At 35.5% G+C, this 23,338-nt stretch overlaps 1 protein-coding gene across 2 annotated transcripts in view; it reads right to left on the bottom strand.

The window, feature by feature from the left end:
- Window positions 1-23,338, bottom strand: part of LOC100863102 (uncharacterized) — a 226,362-nt gene that overhangs the window by 29,702 nt on the left and 173,322 nt on the right. For both annotated transcript variants that reach the window (XM_086907380.1, XM_086907379.1), the window contains one exon: window positions 15,401-15,556. In XM_086907380.1, the coding sequence (XP_086763506.1) occupies window positions 15,401-15,556 (156 nt within the window). The remainder of the gene's footprint in view (window positions 1-15,400; window positions 15,557-23,338) is intronic.

Here is a 23,338-nt window from a genome sequence, read left to right as displayed (position 1 = left end):
AGGAAACGTTAATCTCTCTACGAAATCATTTCTTAGCCAATAAAGAATGTTGCTATTGAAATTACATTTTGCATAAAGGCATACGTATTTTTCTACATTATTTTCATTTGCATCATGTCTTTAAAGATTATTTGCAAATATGGAGATACGATTAAAAGTGATTATTCCTGTTGAATTACTCGTACGTAGGCAAACACAATAGATTTTCGCAACAGTTAGCTTTATTCCCTTATCCTCGTTCAATATTTTTTTTTTTTTTTTTTTTATTCATTCAATATCATTTAAGTAATCAAAAAATTTCACACGAAGATTTTACGCAAACATATACAAATAACATAAAACCATTGATCATAAAACTTTCCCTTTCTCCTCCATTGTTCAAGAATCGCACACTAGCGCCACGTGGCTCACCCCAGAACCACAAAATTTCCCACAGTCCCTTTCGATCGAACAAAGAGAAGGGAAGAAGATGAAAAAAAAAAAAAAAAAAAAAAAAGAAATATTCCATAATGTTTTACATAATGCATGTGCATAATGTCTCCGATCATGCAGTAGAGTTCTTTCAATTTAATTTCAAAGGGTACGGATTTCGAGAGAGGCAACCGGATGCGTTCTCGTAGTGGAAAAAAAAAAAAAATCGCACGAGGATTTCTAACACACGTCATTTAACACACGTGTCTGTGAACACGTGTTGCAACATGGCTCCCCATGTTACTCGCCGTTGACACGTGTAACAATCGACGAACGAAACGTTCTTTCTTTCTCTTAAGGCTCGTCCAGTCTCACTTCCTGGACATAATAATATATGCAGACTGTGATAATATACGTAGAGAATGATCTGTGTTCAGGTTTTCAATATTTTGCATGAACATTAAAACAAGAATTGTTATGACAAACGTTATAATAATAACATACATATATGTAAATGTATATAGAAAATGATTAAATTAATGAATGTTTCTTAATTAATTTCATCATCAGCGATACACACATATACGTATATAACGATATGTATGCCAACGTTGTAAAGCATAATGGCAATTTTACTTTCATCAATGACACGGATGGAGCCATTAATAAAATAAGCAGCATCGATACTAAAATTCAAAATGGTATTTTAAATAACGTGGATTTATAATAAATAAAAAGAGAAACTAATTTCAACGTAAAACATCGTCGATTTTAACATAATAATGATTTGTCAATCTATAAATACTAATACTGAATAATCGTATTTTCGTCGTTCGTATATCCACACAATATTGAAATTCACAATACAATCGGCAAAGTGATAAGAAATTCGCTGACTGACCCACTTCCGTGCATCACGACGTTGCAGAAAACACAGTTTTGGAACGACACGACGTGTCTTCATCGGTGTCTCGAAACGCTGAGTCGCCGATTTTCGGAAAAAAATATATTAGCAAGGCTGATCACCTTGACACGGAAGACGTTTGTGCTGTTCGAAGCCGAAAAATGTTATAATAAATGCTTGCTAATGACAATTACCATTTCTCTCGAGATCCCTTCGATACTTAGCACCTTAGATCAACCCTTTCTTTCTAAACTGTGTTTTCAATCCCAACTTTACTTCTAATTTTCCAAATCGAGGAATATTAAATTGAAATGTTGTTCATAGTTTTCTGAAATTTCGTAGATTATAACATTGACTCTATATGTGTGAATATAGAAAAATTGTGATGTTTGATGGAAGAGGTTACATAAATCGATGATACGTTGAAGTTATATTTTGAAAGCTTAAGCAACAATTTTAAATGTAAAATGTTGATTTAAGAAAAATTGTGTATGTACAATTCGAATTTAATTAAATTGTTCAGAAAAAGAAGTATTAAAAATTTGTTATAAAAGTAAACAAATTTATACAAAAATGATTGCACAAAAGTGTATCCATTTAAACGGTTTTTTTTTTATCTCTACTTAAAAATATTCATTTTAAAATGATTTATAGTTGATGAATATTGCTTATCTGAAAGCAATATTTATTGCCAAACGATTTAATAAATTGTTCGACGAAAGAATATGACTTTTAATTCCGACATGTGGATATTTCAAGACACTTTTGAATTAAGGATAAAATGAATGCAAATTTGATGATTATCGTTTATCTTTTCGCTTCTTCCTCGTCGATAATTAACCGATAAAATTAAAGCGATATGGAGGTTTGTCAAATCATTAAACCGCATCGTTAAATCCAATTAATGATACCATAATATCGTGTAGAACTTCGTAGTTGTGAGTGTTGAATCTGATTGAAAATTTAAAAAAAAAAAAAATACAGTAAGAGTAAACGAACTTTTCGAAATTAATATATTTTATCAGCTCTCAGAAATATAATAAATTATCTTAACACACCATTTGCTTTTTCTTTCTCGTTTACATTTTGATTAGAAAAATATCAATCTTCAAAAGAATCGAGGCCAGTTAAAACACGATAATGATAACAGTGTCTATGTGTTTTCGTAAATTTTGCATTTATGGAAATATTTCGTTCTAAAATGTTGGATATGTATCTATAATTTGTAAATAACTCGATAAGATTGATGAAACATTATTAAATATTACGTTGAATTAAATTTTATTATTAAATTTTCTTATCGATTACACTATTACGCATAAAATATTCAAAATCACAAAAAATTTAAATAAAAATTAATTTCCAATTGTCTAAAAAATGGTTAAAAATAGAAAAGTTTTCAAACAAAAATCTATTACAATTTATTTAACGAAAATGATACGTTGAAATCGAAATAATTTATTGATCGTAAAATTAATAAATAATTTATTGCGCGTCGATATTCATCAGCAAAACTGATGAAAATTACGATGTTTTCATCGGATCAAACACAAACACGATCGCCTAGGCGAGCAGCAGATCGTAAACACATCTTTCGTATGCATCGAGATGTGCGTATAGAAATGCGCATTGTTTGCCGTGTAAACGCGCAAACGAGTCGACGGAAGTCACGTGACGGCCTTTCTTTCCTTCGTTCATTCTTTCTTTTTCCAATACAAGCTACCGGAAGTGGCATCGATACGAACGAGCGTTGGCGCAGTTTCTACGCGTCGTTACGTAAGAAGTATCGTTGATTTTTCAATAAGAGGGGAAAAAGATCATGCTTGATTGGAATTCTAGTTAAAAATTTGATGGAAGAAATTTAGAAATTCATAACGAAAGATATTATTTTCAACAAATCGTAAGGTTAATATATTAACGATATTTTTGTTTTATAAGATTCTGATCAAATTGTTGAAACTTTTTTTCGATATCGAGCACGATTTTATTTGAATAATATTTAATCATTTAAACAAGTGATAATAATCTTATACTTATGAAATAAGTAAATACGATCTCCAATCTGTGTTATGTTTTCTCTCATTTTAATCAGGAATATGACCGATACGTGTGACACGATACTTTCATCAACGAAAAACCAACGATAAAAACGCTGCATTAATTTATCTAATCAATTTGTATCCTCTCAATTTCATTCACGCTCGATACTATTTATTTTCATTTGCGATGCATTTAAAAAATGAAACGAAAACAGCAATTTCTAATATTGTATTTCCCTCAATAACGAATATGAAACGATTAATTTTAATTAAATAAACTTTAACATCCACTAAAAAATTAACTATATACATAATTAAATCCACTTATTTGAATAATAATCGGTGAACTTCTATTACGGTGAATCGATTGGAATACATAAAATCACTTATCCTCCGTTGTGTTCATACAAATGTATAATATTGTACACAAACAAATGCCGTATTTTCCTTATTCATAGTCAGGCAAAAAACATCGAGAAAGTATTAATTTCACGTTTCCAGGATTACCTGCCTTCACGAGCAGGCATAGAATTATCGAAATGGATCTATTAACCCTGTGAACCGTTGAAGAGTAACGGGACGCATGCGTGGCCCTAGCGACCGCATCTATGATCTAGGTGGGGCGAAATTAAATACACGATCTTTCTTTCATCGTGGTTTCCACAAGTCTTACTTGTTCCGATCACGAAAGAACAGCCAGTTACGTGGCCTTTCTCATAGCGCAAGATTCGCGCAAAAACTGCAATTATCGAATAATGACGAGAGCCGAAGCAACGTTCAAACTGGTGAAGATTTATGGGACAAGTTTTAATAACGACACGATAGGGAAGTGGATATAGGAAGATGCAATTTCGAGAGGCGTTCAGCCGTATCGGCCGATAGATGGCACTACGGTCGCGAACCAGAGTCCTCCTCGCCTTTAATTAGCGGACCACTCTCCTTTCTTTTCTCGGACTGTGAACCACTTGACCCGGTGGTGCGCACGTTGAACGAGAATCGATGTCATTTATTCGAGCACTTGGCGTTCATTAAATGCGAAAACCTGAAGGTTCTTTGACTCTTCCGGTTATCTCTGTTTCTCTCGTTTCTTTTTCAACTGGAAAAGAAGGGAGGGAGGAGGTGAACGATTGTGGAAGGATTTCAGAGGCGAATGCGGGTTTAATCTTTGCCTCGAATTGATCGGATAAGAAGGTTGCCTCGGGAGAAAGGGGATAGGGGGTTCATGCATCTTTTATTTCCGACGATGTTACTTCGTTTAATGGAATAGAGTACTCAGCAGATGTACTCTCTCTCTCGATTCGAGCGGATGGAATATTGTTTGAGAAGAAAATCGTCGTGTAACGAAACTGGTTATCGTGAATAATGCATTGACACTTTGTAAGTAAATTTTTTCGATCGGCGCTGCAGCAACGTTTCGATTCACTCCCCATAATGCGAATTGAAAATTGCACTTATCCCTGATTATAATTTTACCCTTACACGTTATTTACGTGTGTAATTTTATATTCTCTGAAATAAAATAAAATGCATTACAGAAAACCATATTTCCTATTTATATTTGAATATGACTCAAAGAAAGGCCAAGGTAACAATGCCGATCTTTGTCGAATTTACGAGAGAGAAGAAAGATTGCACGGGAAAAATACGCGATTAACGAAATTTCCTGCCTCGCTCACAAAGTTCAAACACACTGTCTGAAAATAAAGTTGCGTGAAATACGGATACAAACAACGAGGGATAATTTCGTTGATAACCAAAACTGGTTATCTCGGCGCACCGGACGGCCACGGAGCTACCAACACGGTTCATTGTCCTTTTGTCAGTCAGACCACACATGCCTTACCCGCCACTTACCGGCATCAAAACGACGTTTACAAAGGCGTAATTGTGATTTGTATCTGGACGTATCCCGCATGACGTCCATCGCGCGCGCAATTACAAGTGAACCTCCTCGTGATTCCACTTCCTGATAAACGTCTCTATCGAATTAGTAATTTTCGATCGTTCGCGCGATTAATAATCGTTTTGCCTCCCCTGCCGATCTATCTAAACGCAACCAGTTTGAACCAACCCAAGCTAATCTCGAGGAGATGTGCACGCTCGATTTCAAGCACACTGTTGCGAGGCAATTACAAATGGGCGTGTGTGCTTTGCAGGATCGACTTTGTTAGACGCTCGTTGGTTTCTTGTTTGTTTTTTTTTTTTTTTTTTTTTTTGTAACGGAACATGTTATACATAACTGAATCTTATTAGTTGATTGGACTTGTAAAATACGAAGATGTTTAATACTTTTAGATACGTTTAAAGTTATTTTTAATTTCATTTTATATAATGAACGTATAACGTGTTCGTCTATTTCGTTTATTTTGTTGTTGGAATAAATTTATAAAAATATATGCGAATATTTGTGAATTTTTTATTTTTTTAACGCAAATGAACAATGAAAGATAAAGATATAGATTTTAAAATGTCTATATTAGAAAAATGAAAAAAGAGAAGGTCAATGAAGGAATGCACATTTCATGAATAATTCTTCGAAAATTCTCCATTTCGAATAGTGAGCATAGAGTTTATCATTATCATTATCATCACGTGATTGTGTATTCACGGCGATGATAAAGAAATCTATTGAAAAGAGTAAAAAGGACACAATTCGAATCAACGTAATGCATATTTAAGTGAAGTCAATGATGCATAACTACAAATCAACTTTCGAAGACCCTTTCAAAACCTATTTCCGTCTAAGTGAATCACGAACTACGTGACACACGTTCCTTGTGTATGACTACAATTCTTGGTCATCATACTTACACGTTGTGACTATTTCGAATTATTTCCCGATTAAGATTTTTCTTTATTCGTGAAGAAAAAGAAAAAGAAAAAGAAAAAAAAAAGAAAGAAAAATTTCTCAACAACCCAAATTATTATCGAAATCATCTTCATATTAAATTTTTCGGATAATAAAGATAAACGTATCGATAAATCATTATCGATCTAACAATAACCCAATTTTATTATTTACCAGTGATCAAACAAATGTTCGACGATGATTGCACAGCTTCGTATCTAATTCAAGACTTGCTCGAATCGAAACAGAAGATCAATATTTGATTACCAAGTTTAATAACAGAGTTTCTACGTTGTATAATTTTATTTCGTAGATTTACTGTTGCTATGCGTGCAAGGATCACGTAACATTTAAACAACAATTAGTTTTAAGAATCGAATTCAACCTTCATAATTCCATTGCACAACACAACGAACATTATAATTTGAACATAAAGAAGACAAAATACTATGCACTACTATAAAAGGCAAAAAGTATAAAAAAAAATTAGTGATAATCATTCTTCTATATATCGATCCTAAATTAATATTCGCCACGAAATATTGTGTATCACGTGACAAGGTATCACGCATGCGCAGAACCTATTTGCGCTCGAAGAGAGCCCTCTCACTCGATCCGTCGCCGCGACACGCGAACAACTGACGCTTTGACCAACCGTCAAATAAAATAAAGGAAACCGTAAATTGAACGATCCATTCGAACTATGTACCTACACCAGAAATCGAGATACCAAGTCTCTTAAACGGAGGTGCCGAGACTTTCGCCCGACGATTCGTGTACGCGGCCTTATAATCGGTTGGACAAATGGATATCTCCATTAGCATAGCTATAAGCGCGAGAGACCCACATATGCACGGGCGCATAAAGTCAAAGTGCGTATGGAGATAACGGTACAGCGGCGTGGCACGGCGATGTTACACACGCGTAAGTACGTACACGTATCGCGTTGTATAGGTTAGGAGAGAAAATACGCCTCGTGCTACGCGTTTTCAGGGTCCTAGAAATTCGACGGCAAAGCGGCTAATCAACGGTTGGCCGTGATTTTCAAACATTGCCGCAGGAAATGTCCACTATCGGTCAACAAGCATACGTGTAACGTGTGTAATTCACTTATTCGTTGAATCTCGCTGCTTTTGAAAACAGAATTGTCGTATCTGTGTCGAGTGTGCGACATTTCTTACATTGGAAATTAACCTTAAAACCTTGTACGATTCTACACGGTATGATTTATCGTAAGTGGAAGAAATATAGCGTGGTCGTAGAGTGGATTCTTAATGGTTTCGATGAATGTTATGACATTCAGGGTCGGCGGTTGCAGTTGTATACCATAGTAATTGAAACGATGTCGTGATATATGTTTCGCACACCGTTGATGGAACTTTTAGAATATTTATAGCATCAATTCTTTCACGCGTTGAGAACAGATTCGATATAAAAGTCTTTATACTCGAAGTCTTTCCATCGCATTCGATTATACGTATCTCTATTTTATCATAAATTCCGTAAAAAAAAAAAAAAAAAGAAAAAATTGAAAAATCCATACGCGTGTATATTTAATAATATTTAATATCGTTTTCCAAAATTTTCACGTTACAATCAATTATGCACGATTGAAAATATTCGAAACGCAATATCTGGAATTAATTGTTACTTAATTTTTTTTCCTAAGTAAACATGGATCGAAAATATAAATCAAACGTCTAAAACGGAAGGAAATACAACTCGTAAATCCTCGAGACTCTCGAGACAAAGAGGAAAAGTTGGACGATTATAACCGAGCGCTATATGCGCTCTAACTTTCTATGTCAGTATTATACTTTCATATGAGCAATTACGAAGCATTTTTTTAACGCGAGACCCTACAATTTTTAACGCACTACTTGACAGCGTATATATATATATTTGTATATACGCCACGCGGAGAGAGGAAGGAGAGAGAGAGAAAAGAAAAATAACATTGGAAAATAATTTAACGACGTCTATAAGCTTCGTGATTAATGCCTGTATCGATATTCAACGATGCAGACGTGGATTAATTGTGACGCGTTTCTCTTCGTATAATAATTTCCCGTGACGTATCTTCACTGTATTGCAAACTATGATTACACGCGTTACAAACTTCGTCTAATGAATAATACACGGAGAGAATTTTAGGTTATGTTCGCGGAGAGAAACCTTTTGTTTTAACAAACGAAAAGTATGTCGTCGTATCTCGTCCGTAGGTATAACGACGCAGTGCAATTTTAACGCCATGATTATTCAACGGTATTCAAAGTTATGCACCACTTTAAAGAGAAACCCAACCGAAGCGCGCAACCGGTAAATTATTAGCCAACGATTTTCGTAATCCCCGTGCAACGTTGTTTCCAACAAAAATAAATAAAACGTTCGATGAACCAGACTTCTAAATTTCTCTATTTCGAAAAAAAAGGAAATAAATTGTACACTTTTAAATTCGTAAAGGAAAGGAAAATGATTTTCGACGTGCCAATTACCATACCATGCGAGGTTAACACGATTCTCTACGCCTTTCCTCTTCATCCATTTCGTTCGACATAACCTTTGCACCTCGAAAGAATTTATTACTCGTGAATTCTTTTGTAACATAAATTATAACAACACTTTTCGTTGAATTATTATTTTAATCGTGATTCCATATTTTTTTTTTTTTTTTTTTTTACATTTCGTGGAAAAATTCTCGCCTCAGTTGAGATTAGATGGGGGCGCTGTGAATTGCTCGGCGTTGTGTTACTTTTCCTCGCCCCCAGGGATCGTTAACATCGGCCCTGCAGGTAGCATATTTATACTATCGCGAAATCCGAGATACAATGCCAACCGATCCGGTTACAACGCAAGCACGTTTATACTTTGCGCGAAGCCTTCTTTATGCTTGCATGACGCCTCATGACACACTGCGTGTAACACAACAAGTCTATTAACGCGACAATTGTCCACCGGTCTACGCGTTTCAGCGTGTTCCTCGATAAATCTCGGTTAAAATAATAAAAAGTTTCGTCGTCATGGTAAATATCATTTGGCGGTTTGAAAAAGGAAAGAATTACGACGATTTCTCCGCGATTCTTTCCTGTTTCGATTGAATTATATAATGAGACGTATGAGATTGCTCGAAATTTCGTATAAAATTAATTTTTCAAGATTTCTTATTGGTTGTCCAGCTCGTCGAAATCTTGAAAGAGGAAATAAAACACAAGCGAGTTATTCTTCTGTAATTTATATTTTTTGTTTGAGCAAATCATATTTAAATGATGTATAAATATCACTTTAAAATTTCGACAAACTATCGAGACAATCTTGAACAATTATTTTGGAAAATTGTTTCTATCAATTCCAATCGAAAACCGATTTAATTTCTTTCTTTCTTGGCGCTGATATTTCATCAAACCGTTATCATAAGTAGACAAAGAAACTGTTCTTTAACTGTACTATATGTATATTTAATCGACGATCTATTTTTATCGATGTCACAACATTGAATTTCATTCACTATCATTCTATTATTAGTATTATTTATTTGAGAAACGAATCTGTTTACAATCTCGTGATATTATGCTAAAATTAATCGATATATTACACGTGCCGTACAATGAAATCGATTCAATCCACAGATTCCAGAGATTATATATATAAAACGATCGTTCATCGACACGCTAAATAAGTCATTTCTCGTCGTTGCGTAATATAATCTTTGTCGTCAAGAACGAATATTGCACTCTTTCTTCGATCGACAGATTTCGAGACCCGGATAAAAATTCCACGATGATTCATCGATTCGAGCTAATCGGGCGTTGAATCGAATTATCCATTTGTTGCATATATTGTATCGTTCATTATCTAACGCAGTGGTTCTCAACCTAACGTGTAACACGTAGTTAAAAAATTGCGGTATCGTTGCAGTTGTGGTATCACGTTTCGAGGAATTGAATTAAAAAAGAAGAAGAAGAAGAAAAGAAAAGAAACAAAGTCGTTATATCTTTACCTCTGAGAAAGTATTTTACAATACGATGCATTTGTGCCGTCATTTGAAAATCTGTCGACAGTGTAATCTTTTCCTGCATTATAATCAAAATAGAAGATGCAATCTGTCGTCATCACAGTTTCTTTACCATCTTTTCTTCCGCATTTCCTTTTTTCTTTTGTATTTAGTTACGATAACGATTCGATTATAACGATGAAATTCGTTTCAAGTTTAAAGGATATGATTCTTTTATAAATGGAGCAAATTTATCCGGTGAAAAAGTACGGATACAAGTGTTAAAAATTCCATTATTTCGTGTATCTATTCTTATTCGAATTATCGGTTGAAATAAGACGAAACAAAATGCCGATGTTCGTCGAGTTTGGAAAGTTTGGAAAGTGGAAGTGCATCATCGTTTATGGCCGAGTGATATACGAAACGATTGCATTTTCGAACCGATCGAAGATAAAGAACATTCCACTTTTTTTTTTCTTTTCCTCTTTTCTTCTTCAATTCGTGAAATCACGTGATCAACGCCTCGTAAAATAATCGAATAATTGTTATATGTTCTGGGTCCCGTATTACTCTACGTGGCACGTAGAAAGCGCATAAATATGTATGTTAATTCTGTTTACAAAACTATTAAAGCCCCAGGCTCACTCGGCAAAAGTAGGATTCTTTTAAAAAAAGTCCGCTTTTTTCTCTCCCATTGATATAGGCCACGAAGAATGTAAAAGAAAAAGAAAAAGAAAAAGAAAACATCGAGTTGTAAACTTGCAAATACCACCTGCTGCTGCTACTACCTCGAGAAACAAAATATCTCTGCTCGTTTATATAAGTAAGTACGATCTACACTGCACGAATAGACAAAAGAGAATCGCATGACGTATCAGTCCGACGTTTCAAGGAGACGACAACTCTTTCCGATTAATTCCTCTCCACCGTCGACGTAATCTGCTCAATCTGCGGTGGCCAACGCGCGTTCTTATCATCGTCACGCTACACAATTCTCGATATCAAAGGAAAGAAAAAAAAAAAAAAGGAGAACGCGGTCTACCGAGAAATTTGTTAATCGAAAAGTTTTATAATCTCGTTCACATCACAGAAGTGTATTTTTATACAGCATGGAGATATACCAATTTTTTTAAACTTTTTTCTTTTTTTTTTTTGGAAAAATAATAAAAGGATAAAAATCGTGACGTCTCTTTTATATATATCTAATAAAGAATGTATAGTTCGTTCATCTATACACAAAAGGATGATGCGTGTTATTAATACGACCACGCATGCCACGCGAATACTTTTGTTGTCGTTCCTCGAATATTAATACGATATCAAAAATAAACTAACTAGTGTAGCGATAAAAAAAAAAGTAACTAGTTCTATTTTTAAATTCATTCGTCGCGATAGAGTGTACGTATTTAACTCGTAATAAATATGAATAAAAAAAAAAAGGTGTTCTTCAAATAAATTCACGATTTATTTTAACAATTTATTTACGATTAAACTATTATTACCACTCCATAATAGCGTGGCGATAAGTCAAAAATTAACCACAGTTATCTAATCCACCAACAACGTCTCGCTCGCTTTATTGTGCCTTTCCTTATTTATTTCTCCATTACGAATGAGCTTTTCCACTTCTTCCCCCCGAACAACTACTAGGGAGGAAGGGAGAAGGAAGGCTAGGGACTTTCGCGCGGCAGTTGCGCAAGCTGCGAAACAATTAGATGCAAATCCCGGCAATGGACTTTCTAAATTCACGTATGAATTAGTCCGAGAGCCCCGATTAAACCGCACACTGCGAGCAACAGCATCATGCTTGGATATTTACCCACTCTCTCTCTCTGTCTTAATCTCTTTGTTCGCGAGATACGCAATAATACGCGAGAACGAAATATAGAAAATAATTATATCCGAAGGAAACAGGTCTGAAAAGATGGAAAGTGATAATTAATTTATTTACATTTTATAATAACAGAAGACGAGGAGATCCTAGATATCCCCGATTTTATCAGTTTTCTACGATCAATTTGAAAATTACTTCCTTTCGTACTTCCTCGTGGAATAATTAGAAATTGTGTGTGTGTGTGTGTATATATATTAAAAGTTATTATATTGAAATTTCGTTCTTTTTATCTGGAATTAAAGTAATGAACAACTGATAGGTTTAGATTCGTGTTTTCGTCGAACTAGCTTATTTCGAAATGATCAAAGTGTATATGATATCAATTTGGAAGAAATATTAACGACAGTTTATATCATCCATTCCTATTCAACACACTCAGAAACCGATATCTATCACTGTGTCATTTCTGCTAACCTTACCAATCTTTATCTAGGTATCCCTAGAATTTACTCTCCCTAGAATCTACTTATCCTAAGAACATACTTTATCACAAATCCTCAAAGTATCGAGCTCAAATCAATTAATCAAAAGAAAGAAAAAAAAAAATCAAAGAAATAGAAGAAAGAAAGAAAGAAAGAAAGAAAGTAACAAAACGAAACAACAAACGCAGTATCGTTAAGAATGAGAACAAAGAAAGCAAAAAAACCATCGCCTTTGCGAATCAGTTGACGTCGTTTCGAACAGAATGCTTGAAAATTACGCTTCGGGATCGAAGGCGGCGTCGGCTTCAATTGCGCAACAAGCGCGACGCAACGAAATTCGATCATCTTTGCCGCATAATAACGCCGCGACATAAAAAAAAAAAAAAAAAGAAATAAAAAAGAATGAAAAAAAAAAAAAAGAGGAGGAGGACGAGAAGGATACGCGAAGAAGGGAGAGAAATAAGACGAGCGAAGGAGAGAACGAAAGAAAAAAAAAAAAATGGCGGCGATGCGACGGAAGCAGAAGTTGGAAATCATAGCTCTATGCACGAGGTCACCGTAGAAACATGTAACGTGTGTAGCGATATGCACGACCCGGGAGAGGAGGATTAGTCGATCGAACCGGATGAAATATCGCTGAAGGAAAAATGCTGTTTCATTGAATAAAATGTTAAAATCAGCGATACAAGGGGGAAGAATTATCATGGAGAGAATTAGACAATTTCTCGTACGTATTTTTTTCTAAATTTTCACGCATTCAAATTTCGAATCAATTTGCAGGGAGAAGAATTATTTGGGAATCTTAAAAACGACGATCTTAAAACGCTAGAAAATGTATCTAGAAAGATATATCCCATGAACGAGTTATATAATTAAAAAATGCGTGTTTGTTTCTTACGTAAAAGTAATAAGGATTTTTAAACGTCCAGTTCTATTTATAATTATCGGTAGAACTATTACAAGTTCATATATTACCGTAGTTTCACCGTTGCTGTATCTACGATTTTTATTGTGGATAAAAATGAATTTACAGAAGAAGCGACGTGCACGAATTATCTGTAAGTTTGTATCATTAGAACCCTATCTTATCTCGTAAAATTTCTGAAATCTAGCAGATGGAAAAATTAGCGATTCTGCAGCAGCTAAAATCTAAAAGTTTCGTTCGAATAAACGAAATGAATTTAGATAAACAGACTTGTACCTCGAAATATACAATAATAATAACAATTAGCCGGCAGCAAAAGAAAAGAAAAAGATACAAATAATAATCTTTCCGATTATCCTTGACTTTTCACCGCGTCTTTAATCGATCTCTCCAATTTTTTTTTTTTTTTAACCTTTCCACTCCCCTCACAATGGAAGTGTGAAAATGATCATCGCACGAGAGAATATTACTTAATTGCCGCGCGATTAAGTCGCCCGATGATGAAACCGACGACGATTATTAATACGACGAGATCGATCGAAAGTTGTCGAATTTCTGGCTCGTTCCAGTTTTGAACAGAGTGGGGAGAGTCAAGGCGAGTTACCTCGATTTCGTCGTGGTCGTGCATGTGTGTGTATGCATGGCAACGAAAGCAACGGGCTGCTGTCGAGGGTAATTATTTTTGCGGGTATCACCTTGCGCCACCGAAAATATTATTGAATGGTCGAGTAAATGGGCGGGGGGAGAGAGAGAGAGAGAGAGGCTTTTACCTGTGAAGAAACTGTGTCACGAGGAATATAATAAAAAAAAAAAAAAAAAACATTCGGTTATTAGAGAAGGTTGGAAAGTTGTGCAACGCTTTCACGATCACAAAAAAAAAAAGGAAGAATTAGAGCTCGACACGATTCGTATTTGTTTACGTTAACAATGATGTAATAAAATTACCATTTTTAAGTTACCATTATTTATATATACGTATATGGGCTGTCCGTCTCCTGATTAAGATGATTAATCGTGCTTCTACTTGTACAACTCTCTCGACTTTTTCATGGCCAATCAATTTTAATAACCGCATTTACGCGTAAGTGTATTTAATACCAGCATTTGTGCTCTCACCAGTGTGCAACAATTGCGACGTGTATACCTTTGACAAAGTTTCGAAGGAACGAGCGAGTGGGAATCGATAAATCTGATTAAATTTAATAGAGAATAGAAAATTGAGGTAAATCTTTCAACGATATCGAGAGAAGGAAGAAAAAGAAAAGGTGGAAAGCAGGAAATGCAATTAGTAACACGGACGTTCACCAAATGCAGTCATAAATTTAATTGTCAAGGCACAATTACTCGATAGATCCATCATACGTAAAATGCTCTCTTAGAAAGGGTCGATAACTCTTAAACACTTAAACGAGAAGATGCGTGTTTTGTGCATGCGTAGCATCGTCCAATTAAAGCGACGCCTTTTCAATATCTGATAATATTTGGTATTTAACGAGATATCGAATAATGTATTGGTATTTAATAACGTATCTATTCACATTTGATCGGCATATATCGTCTGACATTATGTAAGATACCATTCAGAATTATGCCATTGTGTATTTCGATCACGTATTGCAATTAAAACCACGGCCTCTCTATATCGAATAATTTATACTCGATATCGTTTAGCAACGATTATATCATGAATAAATTATTAAAAAGATAGCAAAGAAAATATTCAACTTTTTAAATTGAAAATTAAATCATAAAAATTCATTCGGAATCATCGATCGATCGATCGATCTTTCCATGGATATATCTTTTTATGATATATTAAAATCGTAAATCTGAAAATGTTGAAATTTCGAATAGTTCAATAATATATAAAATCGATGTCAAAACGTTCGGAGGGGAAGATGAAAATTGTGAAAATATGGATCACGGGCGGCGTCGATCTAAAAATTACACGATCTATTCGACTCACCTCTTGAGATACGGGATTGTTCTTGTTCCGGCTGGTATTGGATGTATTATTAATGGAAGAGAGCGTGGTAAGGGTTGCAGTGCCGACACCGCCGACCGTCTTTCCGCTGACCTTGGTACCAGCACCACCGACATCTTTGTGCAGCGTTCCAGGACTCTGAAATGAAATATATCGATGGTGCGTTAGAACAATGCCCGAACCGTACTCTTCTTTTCTTTTTCCCCCTCTTTTTTGACATGTTCTATGATAATGAGGCTGCACAAACCCGTCGACATCGATGACTCTCGGATGAGTCCTGTTTTAGCGAACGGAATTATGAAATATTTTTAAAAAAATTTTATCCACAGATTATTGCATCGCATCTCTCGAAAAAGAATTTGATCTTTATCGACATACACGCGCTTGTAATTGCAAGGCTTAAAAAGAGGAATTATTAAACTACGAAAATTCACTCGATACAATAAACGACAATTTCGAATATCAGATTGATTTGTTAAGCTATCAAATTTTCATTTTCTCATTCGATTTCCACAGTAAGTAACAATTTCCATCTATCGTTCCACTCGATCTACCCCATTTCAGAAAGGTGGTTTTTAAAATCATCGTCTCGAAATCATCGTACTCTCTTTTCAATCATTGACCGCGTATCCATCCACGAGACGAAACGTTTCGTTCGTTGAGTGAAAATACCCCATCATTTGACATTTGCATTAATCCCACCGAGATCCCTCCTCGTTCGCTTTGTGTCAATTAACGCGCGCATATTTCATACGAGGATGCTCTGTTGTTTCTGTTAATTAAGGGGTCGCCAGCCACTTCTAATTTATCCACCGTCTCATTTGCGTCTTGTCGCGGTATACCAAACGAGCGATTTAGTAATAGGAGACAAAGAGATGACGTCGTGGAGGATGCATCCGACTCTCCTCCTCGCGTATCGGGCCTACGTGCACGAATAAACGTATCCACAGTCGAAAGTATAATTCTAATCCGTCTTCTTGATTGAACGATTCTTTCTTATTTCTTTATTCTTAAGATCGAGGATTTCTTTCTTTTCGTGGTAATTTTTATACAGGAATTTTAAAGGCAAGGAAAAACTATTTGGAGTACGAAATTTTGATGGATCGAACGTGAAAATTTTGTAAATATAGATATTTCAACGAAAATTTGTACCGGCAAGGGAAGAATTTTTGCGACTGGCTGTACGAATTATCTGCGCGGTTCATGCATAGGAGAAGAAGTCGCTGATAAAACGAAGATAAGCGTGACAGGATACAAACAAAACGATAGAAGATCGGCTACTGTTACCATTCCAGTCTCAAGTATTATCGTTTAATTATTTATTGTTGAAGCGTTTATCCGTGATTACGCGTCGGAAGTCTGATGAAAGCTCTCGAGTTCTTGCCTTAATAAACTTACTGCCAACGATTGCTTCTTTTTAACACTAAACCTACCACGCGCGGTCAAATGACCGTTTTTGAAATTTCCTTTAGAATTTCTCTGTCTTATACAAAGTTACTGTATCGCCATATGACTTTACACAAAATTCGGTGTGGATATAACCGATCACACATTATTGTGTGCGCCAGAAAAATATTTTGTTTAATATCCAATTAACTAAAATCTCTTTCTATTAAGATACAAATGTTTTTTTTTTGCAGCGGTCATTTGACGGTTCTCAGGAATAGGTATAACGTGAAATGTCGGTAGGTTTAGCGTTAAAGCGCGTACGAATTATACAATTTCCCCTTTACTTCCCAATTTAATTATTTCGAGAGCAATTATTGAAGAAAATTAATCACGAATATTACGTACAATTTCATTATCGATAATTATAACAAATTTATTATTATATTAACATCGAAATTTGTAAAGAAAAAGGTAATGGACAATGTATGTTTTAGACTATTAATTTAAAATTATCATAGAATTTAACTTGATGATTCTTCCAATTCTCTTTCAAGGTCCACGTAAGTTAAGTTATATTATAACAAAGTATTGTTGCTTCGTGTAAACGTGCCATTTAAATCATCGAATGGAGCCAACCGCTATGGAAATTGGGAACAGTAGTTGTTCAACTTTCCACACGATTATTTCGTTAAACAAGGCGCGTCAGGAAGTAAGGTTTAAAAGGTTCGTTGTACCTGCGCCTCCTCCATTATCAATGTGGAATCGTGCGGTGACCTTGCGGATCAACGCACGTTTCGAGAGAGTGCGTATTCGAAAATGAGAACGTTTCCAACAACAAGCGAATTGAACAAGAAAATTCTGATATTTATCTCAGAATTGTATTTTCAAACAAAATTAACCAGAGTTAAAAGGAAAAAAGTAACGAGATAGGAGCCGACAACAACACTCGAATCGAAATTGAAAGGAACCAGACACCTGTTGTGTGAAACCCGTTCCGAGTATTAACTCGGAAAAAAGTCTCTTATCATCAATTGTAAATTTTTTTTTTTTCTTCTTCAAAAATCCGCTTGAAAGAGAAGTTTCCAATATGTGGAATTGATAGTAAAATAAACGCGAATTACATTACACAACGATATACAAATAATAATTCCACGTCTTTTTTTTTATTGGCAGTGTATTAAATATTTACGACCAGTGCACAACAACAACGTTTACGTATGGTCTCGTTCTCCGTTTCACCGACCACTGCACCCGAAGAAAGTCATCATCATCATCATCATCATCATCATCATCATCAGGCATCCCCCTTAATGACCTCCAATCGATGTTCCCGCTCCGGCAAACCTTCATGGATCGCTTTCACGAGCTATTGTTCCCCGGGACGAGCCCGTGATTATCTTCGTTAATTTGAAAAAAAAAAAAAAAAAAAAAAGAATAAAAACGAACATTTTACCGCGTCGCATCCTTTAACTGTATAACCTGTCTTAATTGTGGAAGGAATAATAACGAGTCGTCGGGTGGGTTTTGTTTTCCTCGAACCACGATTCAGACACACCGTTTCAACGTAAACCGCAAGGCTACGCTCGTTGACCTTTGTCGCATTATGCAACTTTCGCGTCGCGTGAGACACTAATTTGCATTTTTCCATTATTATTACATCGATCGTACCACCTGCTGCCGTTATTGACACGATTATATTATACAGAATGTTCACTTTTTTTTTCTCTCGATTGTATTACTTGATTCCTTTTTCTTCTTCTTCTTCTTCTTCTTTTTTTATTGTTAGAGGGCCTTTTGGCACTGTTCGATTTTTTTCTATTCGATCGAGAATGAATGCTAGTCGATCGATTTTCAAGCGTTAGAGCGAACTTTTCCTCGACTTTTGCCGTTCGACTCCTTTCCTTCCACCGATTATCGATTATCGATCGGTTTAATGCCCATTGTTTTTCACGCTGTTCTATCGATTGTACGCGTAAAAGTGGCATTAAAAATGCGTAAAAGGAAAGAAAAAAAGAAAAGGAAAAAAGTGGAATAACAGGCGTGGAAGGTTGTGTAATCGAGTAAAGCGTCTAGAAATCGATAAGTAATGAGAGAGAAGAGAAAAGGGAAATAATAGAATAAGAAAACGCGGCGTGGAGAAACAAGCATTATATTATTTACCAATCGATCGACAATTCAATGGACAATGTGGAAAGATTCTTTTTTTTTTTTTTTTTTTTTTTGTTTCTTGGAGAGGATCGTATTTGTTTTGTGTTTCGCAATGTATACATTTTATTCCCATCCGTAATAGATTGTGAAACACAACAAAGTGTTATAATCTTATGTGTGCCGTCGTTGTTCTTCTTTTTCACTCGGCTCGATCTTTTTAACGTGTAATTAGCGGGAGAGATTTTTCTCCAGTGAGAAAAAGATTCAATATTTTCAATTTTTAATTTTAAATAAACGAAGTTTTTTGAATACGTGTTATTATTATTATTATTATTTTTTTATCAGGGGATTGGGAGATTGTATCGAGATAAATGTGAAGAGAGATCGACAGAGCGATATTTCGAAGATATCGACGATCGAAGACGCATCATCATTAATTAATTAATTAATTGAATCGAATTAAATTGAAACGCGATCACTTTTAGGTTAGACGACACAACAAGGAACACGATTATATATCATCCTACTGCATGCAATAAATTGAGATTTATCGACTCTAACTGCTACCTTTCACCGACACCTTTTTGTAATTTTTCAAAGTGAAAAGTTCAATAAATGTACGAGAGGAACCAGTATCAAAATGGAAAAACAAAAATCACTATTTATCGAATTTACATTATTCATCGAGGTTATTCAAGAGGGAGGAAAAAATTTTTTTAAAAAATTCGGGGGAAGAAAGAAACCGTCCAATTTCACTCAACGCGCGTATAATCAATCTCAGAAACGTTTAACTCGCGAGAGAAATTTTTTCAGCCACTCTTCGCGCCAGAGAGAGAGAGAGAGAGATAACTTTCTCACACGCTTTTCGTTCGACAACTTACGCGTTCGATCGAAAGCAATAATTTCTCTCCAGCCCGTGAAACCGCCACAAGCTACAAGTAGACCATAAAGAAAGAATTCAATCTCTCGTTGAAGATCCTTTCGACCAGATGAGCGTACAATGTATATGCAGCACACAATGTATGCGCGGCCCGGCCACTGGGCAAAAAGTGAAAAGACCGGGTAACACATAGGACACACATTGAGCGCCTGTATATCTGTATATATATATATATATATATATATATATATATATATATATATATATATATAAAAGAAGAAAAAGAGGAAGAAAAAGAGGGGAGAAGAGAGAGAGAGAGAAAAAAAGGAGGTTAAAATCGTGGCAAACCCTATCATTAGCCCGGGCGAAGGATCGAGAGCCTTAATCTCCCTTGCTCCTTGCGTTTTTCCATTTTTCTCGGGACACCTGGCCGCACGCGCAACAAGCGATAGCAGGTGATGGGATTCGTTCCCTTGTTGGTATACAAGGTGTGTCGAAAAAAACACGGGATTTCGAGATTTCTCCTGCAATAAATGCGGCGATGAAAAGAGATCGAAGATTTGGAATATTATATAATCGTATTATATCGTGGAGAATATTTTTTTAAGGCGCATTTGGAATACGTTGGATCGAGGAAAGGAAGGAATAATTTTATTTTAAAAAAATAATCTCCTAAAATAATTCTTGAAAATGAACACAATGGGATAATAACATTTTATCGTATTTATAAATCCTAAGATTTATTTTGCCAGAATGTAAGCTTCTAAAAAGTATCGCCAGGAAATAATCGATCCGTGCTATTACCAATTAAAAAACAATCAACCAACCCAACCATTTATCATATTATTGCATCGTTCAATGACACGTTATAAACAATTTTTCGATACGTCATCGACAAAAAAAAACGCAAACACACCAACTCATCCCTCATTCTCGCTCCTCTCCGAGCCATTAATTCCAACCCAATCTCCCAGCAGAGCCACATTTCACCGCACATACGTACACCTTGCCTATACGTACATCGTCGCGCAAGATCTTGGTCGCGCAAATAAATAAATAAATATACCGAACGACGAGCCTTCTTCCAGAAAATAAATTTATCGCGCGATAATAAATTTATCAAACGGCCCCGCTCCAATGATTTAAATCGTGGAATCTTTTTCTCGACACACCGTGTACGCTGTGGTTCCGATCGAGGGCGCGCACCGGTTCCACAGGCTTTTGCGCGCGCACACGTGCGCGCGCAACTTCTGCGCCGCCAATCAGCTCGCTAGTAGTAGATCTTCCCAGGAAAGAGACTCAACAGGGGAAGGGAGAGAGGGGGGAGAGGTTCGTGGATACCTGAACGCGCAGAGAAGGAATCCCTTCTCGAGAGACACGTGCACGGGATAGCAGATGTATCTCGTCTCAACACCTGCCAACCTGCACAGATACAAAGACTTAGGGAGGTGGAGGTGCAGCACAGCTGCCCTTCGAAAGCTGATTCAGCGATCTCCTTATTTCTAAGAGAAGGCTCGCGAGAGAGAGAGAGAGAGAGATTTATTTCGACGGTCAATTTTGTTCTGGAAACGGTGTGGGTGGACCGATAAAACGAAACCCAAGGACGCGGAGTGCGACGGATTTCCTTCGTCAGAGAACAGAGCAGTTTTCTTACGAGCGTCCTCTTTCTTTTTTCTCGAAAGTTTTATTAGCATTAGGAACTGGACATTGGACACTTTGTGGAAGGATAGGTTCTAGGGGATAAATTAGGGTCGGGCGAATTGTTTTGGTGGATGGTTTGAAGGGTGATATTCGAATTTTGTTTAGGATATTAATCGTATAAGATGGAAATATATCCAGTGAGTTTATGTTTGTCACGTATTAGAGGATTGTTTTTACAAATTTAAATATGCAAGTAGGACGAAGTGAATTGGAGAAGAAATGGATTTTCACGTTTGATATTTTGTACGTAGTATAAGGAAAAAGTGATTAATGATATTTATATGGCATATTAATTCTAAAATTAATTTCTTCTGTAATAAATGTGAGTAATTTTGCTATAAACATTTGCATGTTTTCAGTAATTGCTATATCGTTCATTTTCAATATTATCTTATTATATTCTTATGTATCAAGCCTTTAAACGCGCGTTTAACTTTTATCTATTTGTAGAAAAATTGTACGTATCGTTGAATACGCGAAGCGTGATAACGAAACGTATTAATATATTCCCCCCGTGGAAATAATTTTTAAGGAAAATATAAGAAAAACGATCAATACAAGAATGGCTTTTGCACGGAGATAAATAAGCAGTTGTTACGCTATTCAAACAACCTGGCGCCTTTAACCGAGGCTTGTGAATGTGTGCAAATTTCATACCTATTAGTCACACTGTAACTAGAGGGATTGGGTTAACAATCTAAATCTTCGGTTACTGTAGTTCCATGTAATTTTAATAACCGCCGTTTGTAATTTTAATAATCGTTTTAATACACGTTAATATTTCGATGCTTTGTAATCAACTTGTCCTCAAATGATTAATAACCGGAACGACGTTTTTTCTGAAGCAGAAAACGTTGTGTGCCCGATTACAGAAGATAACCACTCGCATATGTGTTTCTAAAATAATTTCATTCGTTCTAAAAAAAAACTGCATTAGTTCCAATAACGGATTGAAGCGAATGGATGGATAATGGATGGAATGTTTTAAAATTTATGAGCGGAATTAATATTTATAAGATGAGGTAGGAAAAATTTGAAAAAGTGAAATATTATGTCCGTTAAAAAATGAAAAAATTACATAAGAAAAAAGAGAAAGTATGAAATATAAATAGTAAATATTTTTCTTTAAATATCTTATTAAATGAAATTATTTTCAATTATAATTAAATAACCAAACATAAAGTATACAAGTTCGTAACTACAAGTCGAATAACACGATACAAGAGATAAAAAAAAAACTTGAGTGAAAAATAAAAGTAGAATTTACAAGTAATATAATAAAGAATGTTTTCATATCGCTGACGATGACACTGGAGGAGAAGAAAACAACGCAAAATTATACATTAAAATTAATTCATTCTAATTCCTCGAGTCGATCCACCAGTCATTGCAATGGAATTCTCGCCGTATTTTTATACTCTTTCTTTCGCAAGCGCGTTTTTAAATTACGCGCCTTCGATATCATACCAGAAGTATTCTCGATAAACGACATACCATTCGGTGAATTCCAGTTTTGAAGGAAGTAAATAATCGCAAAAGAAACCATCATTTCACATTCGTGCACGTTTCGTACAACAAAAGACGCGTAATTTCAACGCGTAAAGTCGCTTTCAGGATCGTCCATTTACTACGATTCGTCGTAAACGTAATAACAAGTTGCCAATAACTCGAGTAAAAACGGATGCTTTTTCTGCTTGAGTAAAAGCGATCATTTACAATCTCGCGGATACGAGAATACCACTCGTTGTGGTGTCGTTTTCTTGAAACCAAGAATATTCCGCTTTTCTAACCGAAATTAATTC

This window comes from Apis florea, unplaced genomic scaffold, assembly GCF_048593485.1.
Source record: "Apis florea isolate Af1SG1 unplaced genomic scaffold, ASM4859348v1 contig_2839_pilon, whole genome shotgun sequence".
Classification (NCBI taxonomy): Eukaryota; Metazoa; Arthropoda; class Insecta; order Hymenoptera; family Apidae; genus Apis; species Apis florea.
Note: the sequence above shows the minus strand (reverse complement) of the source record. Positions and strands in the feature narration are given on the sequence as shown.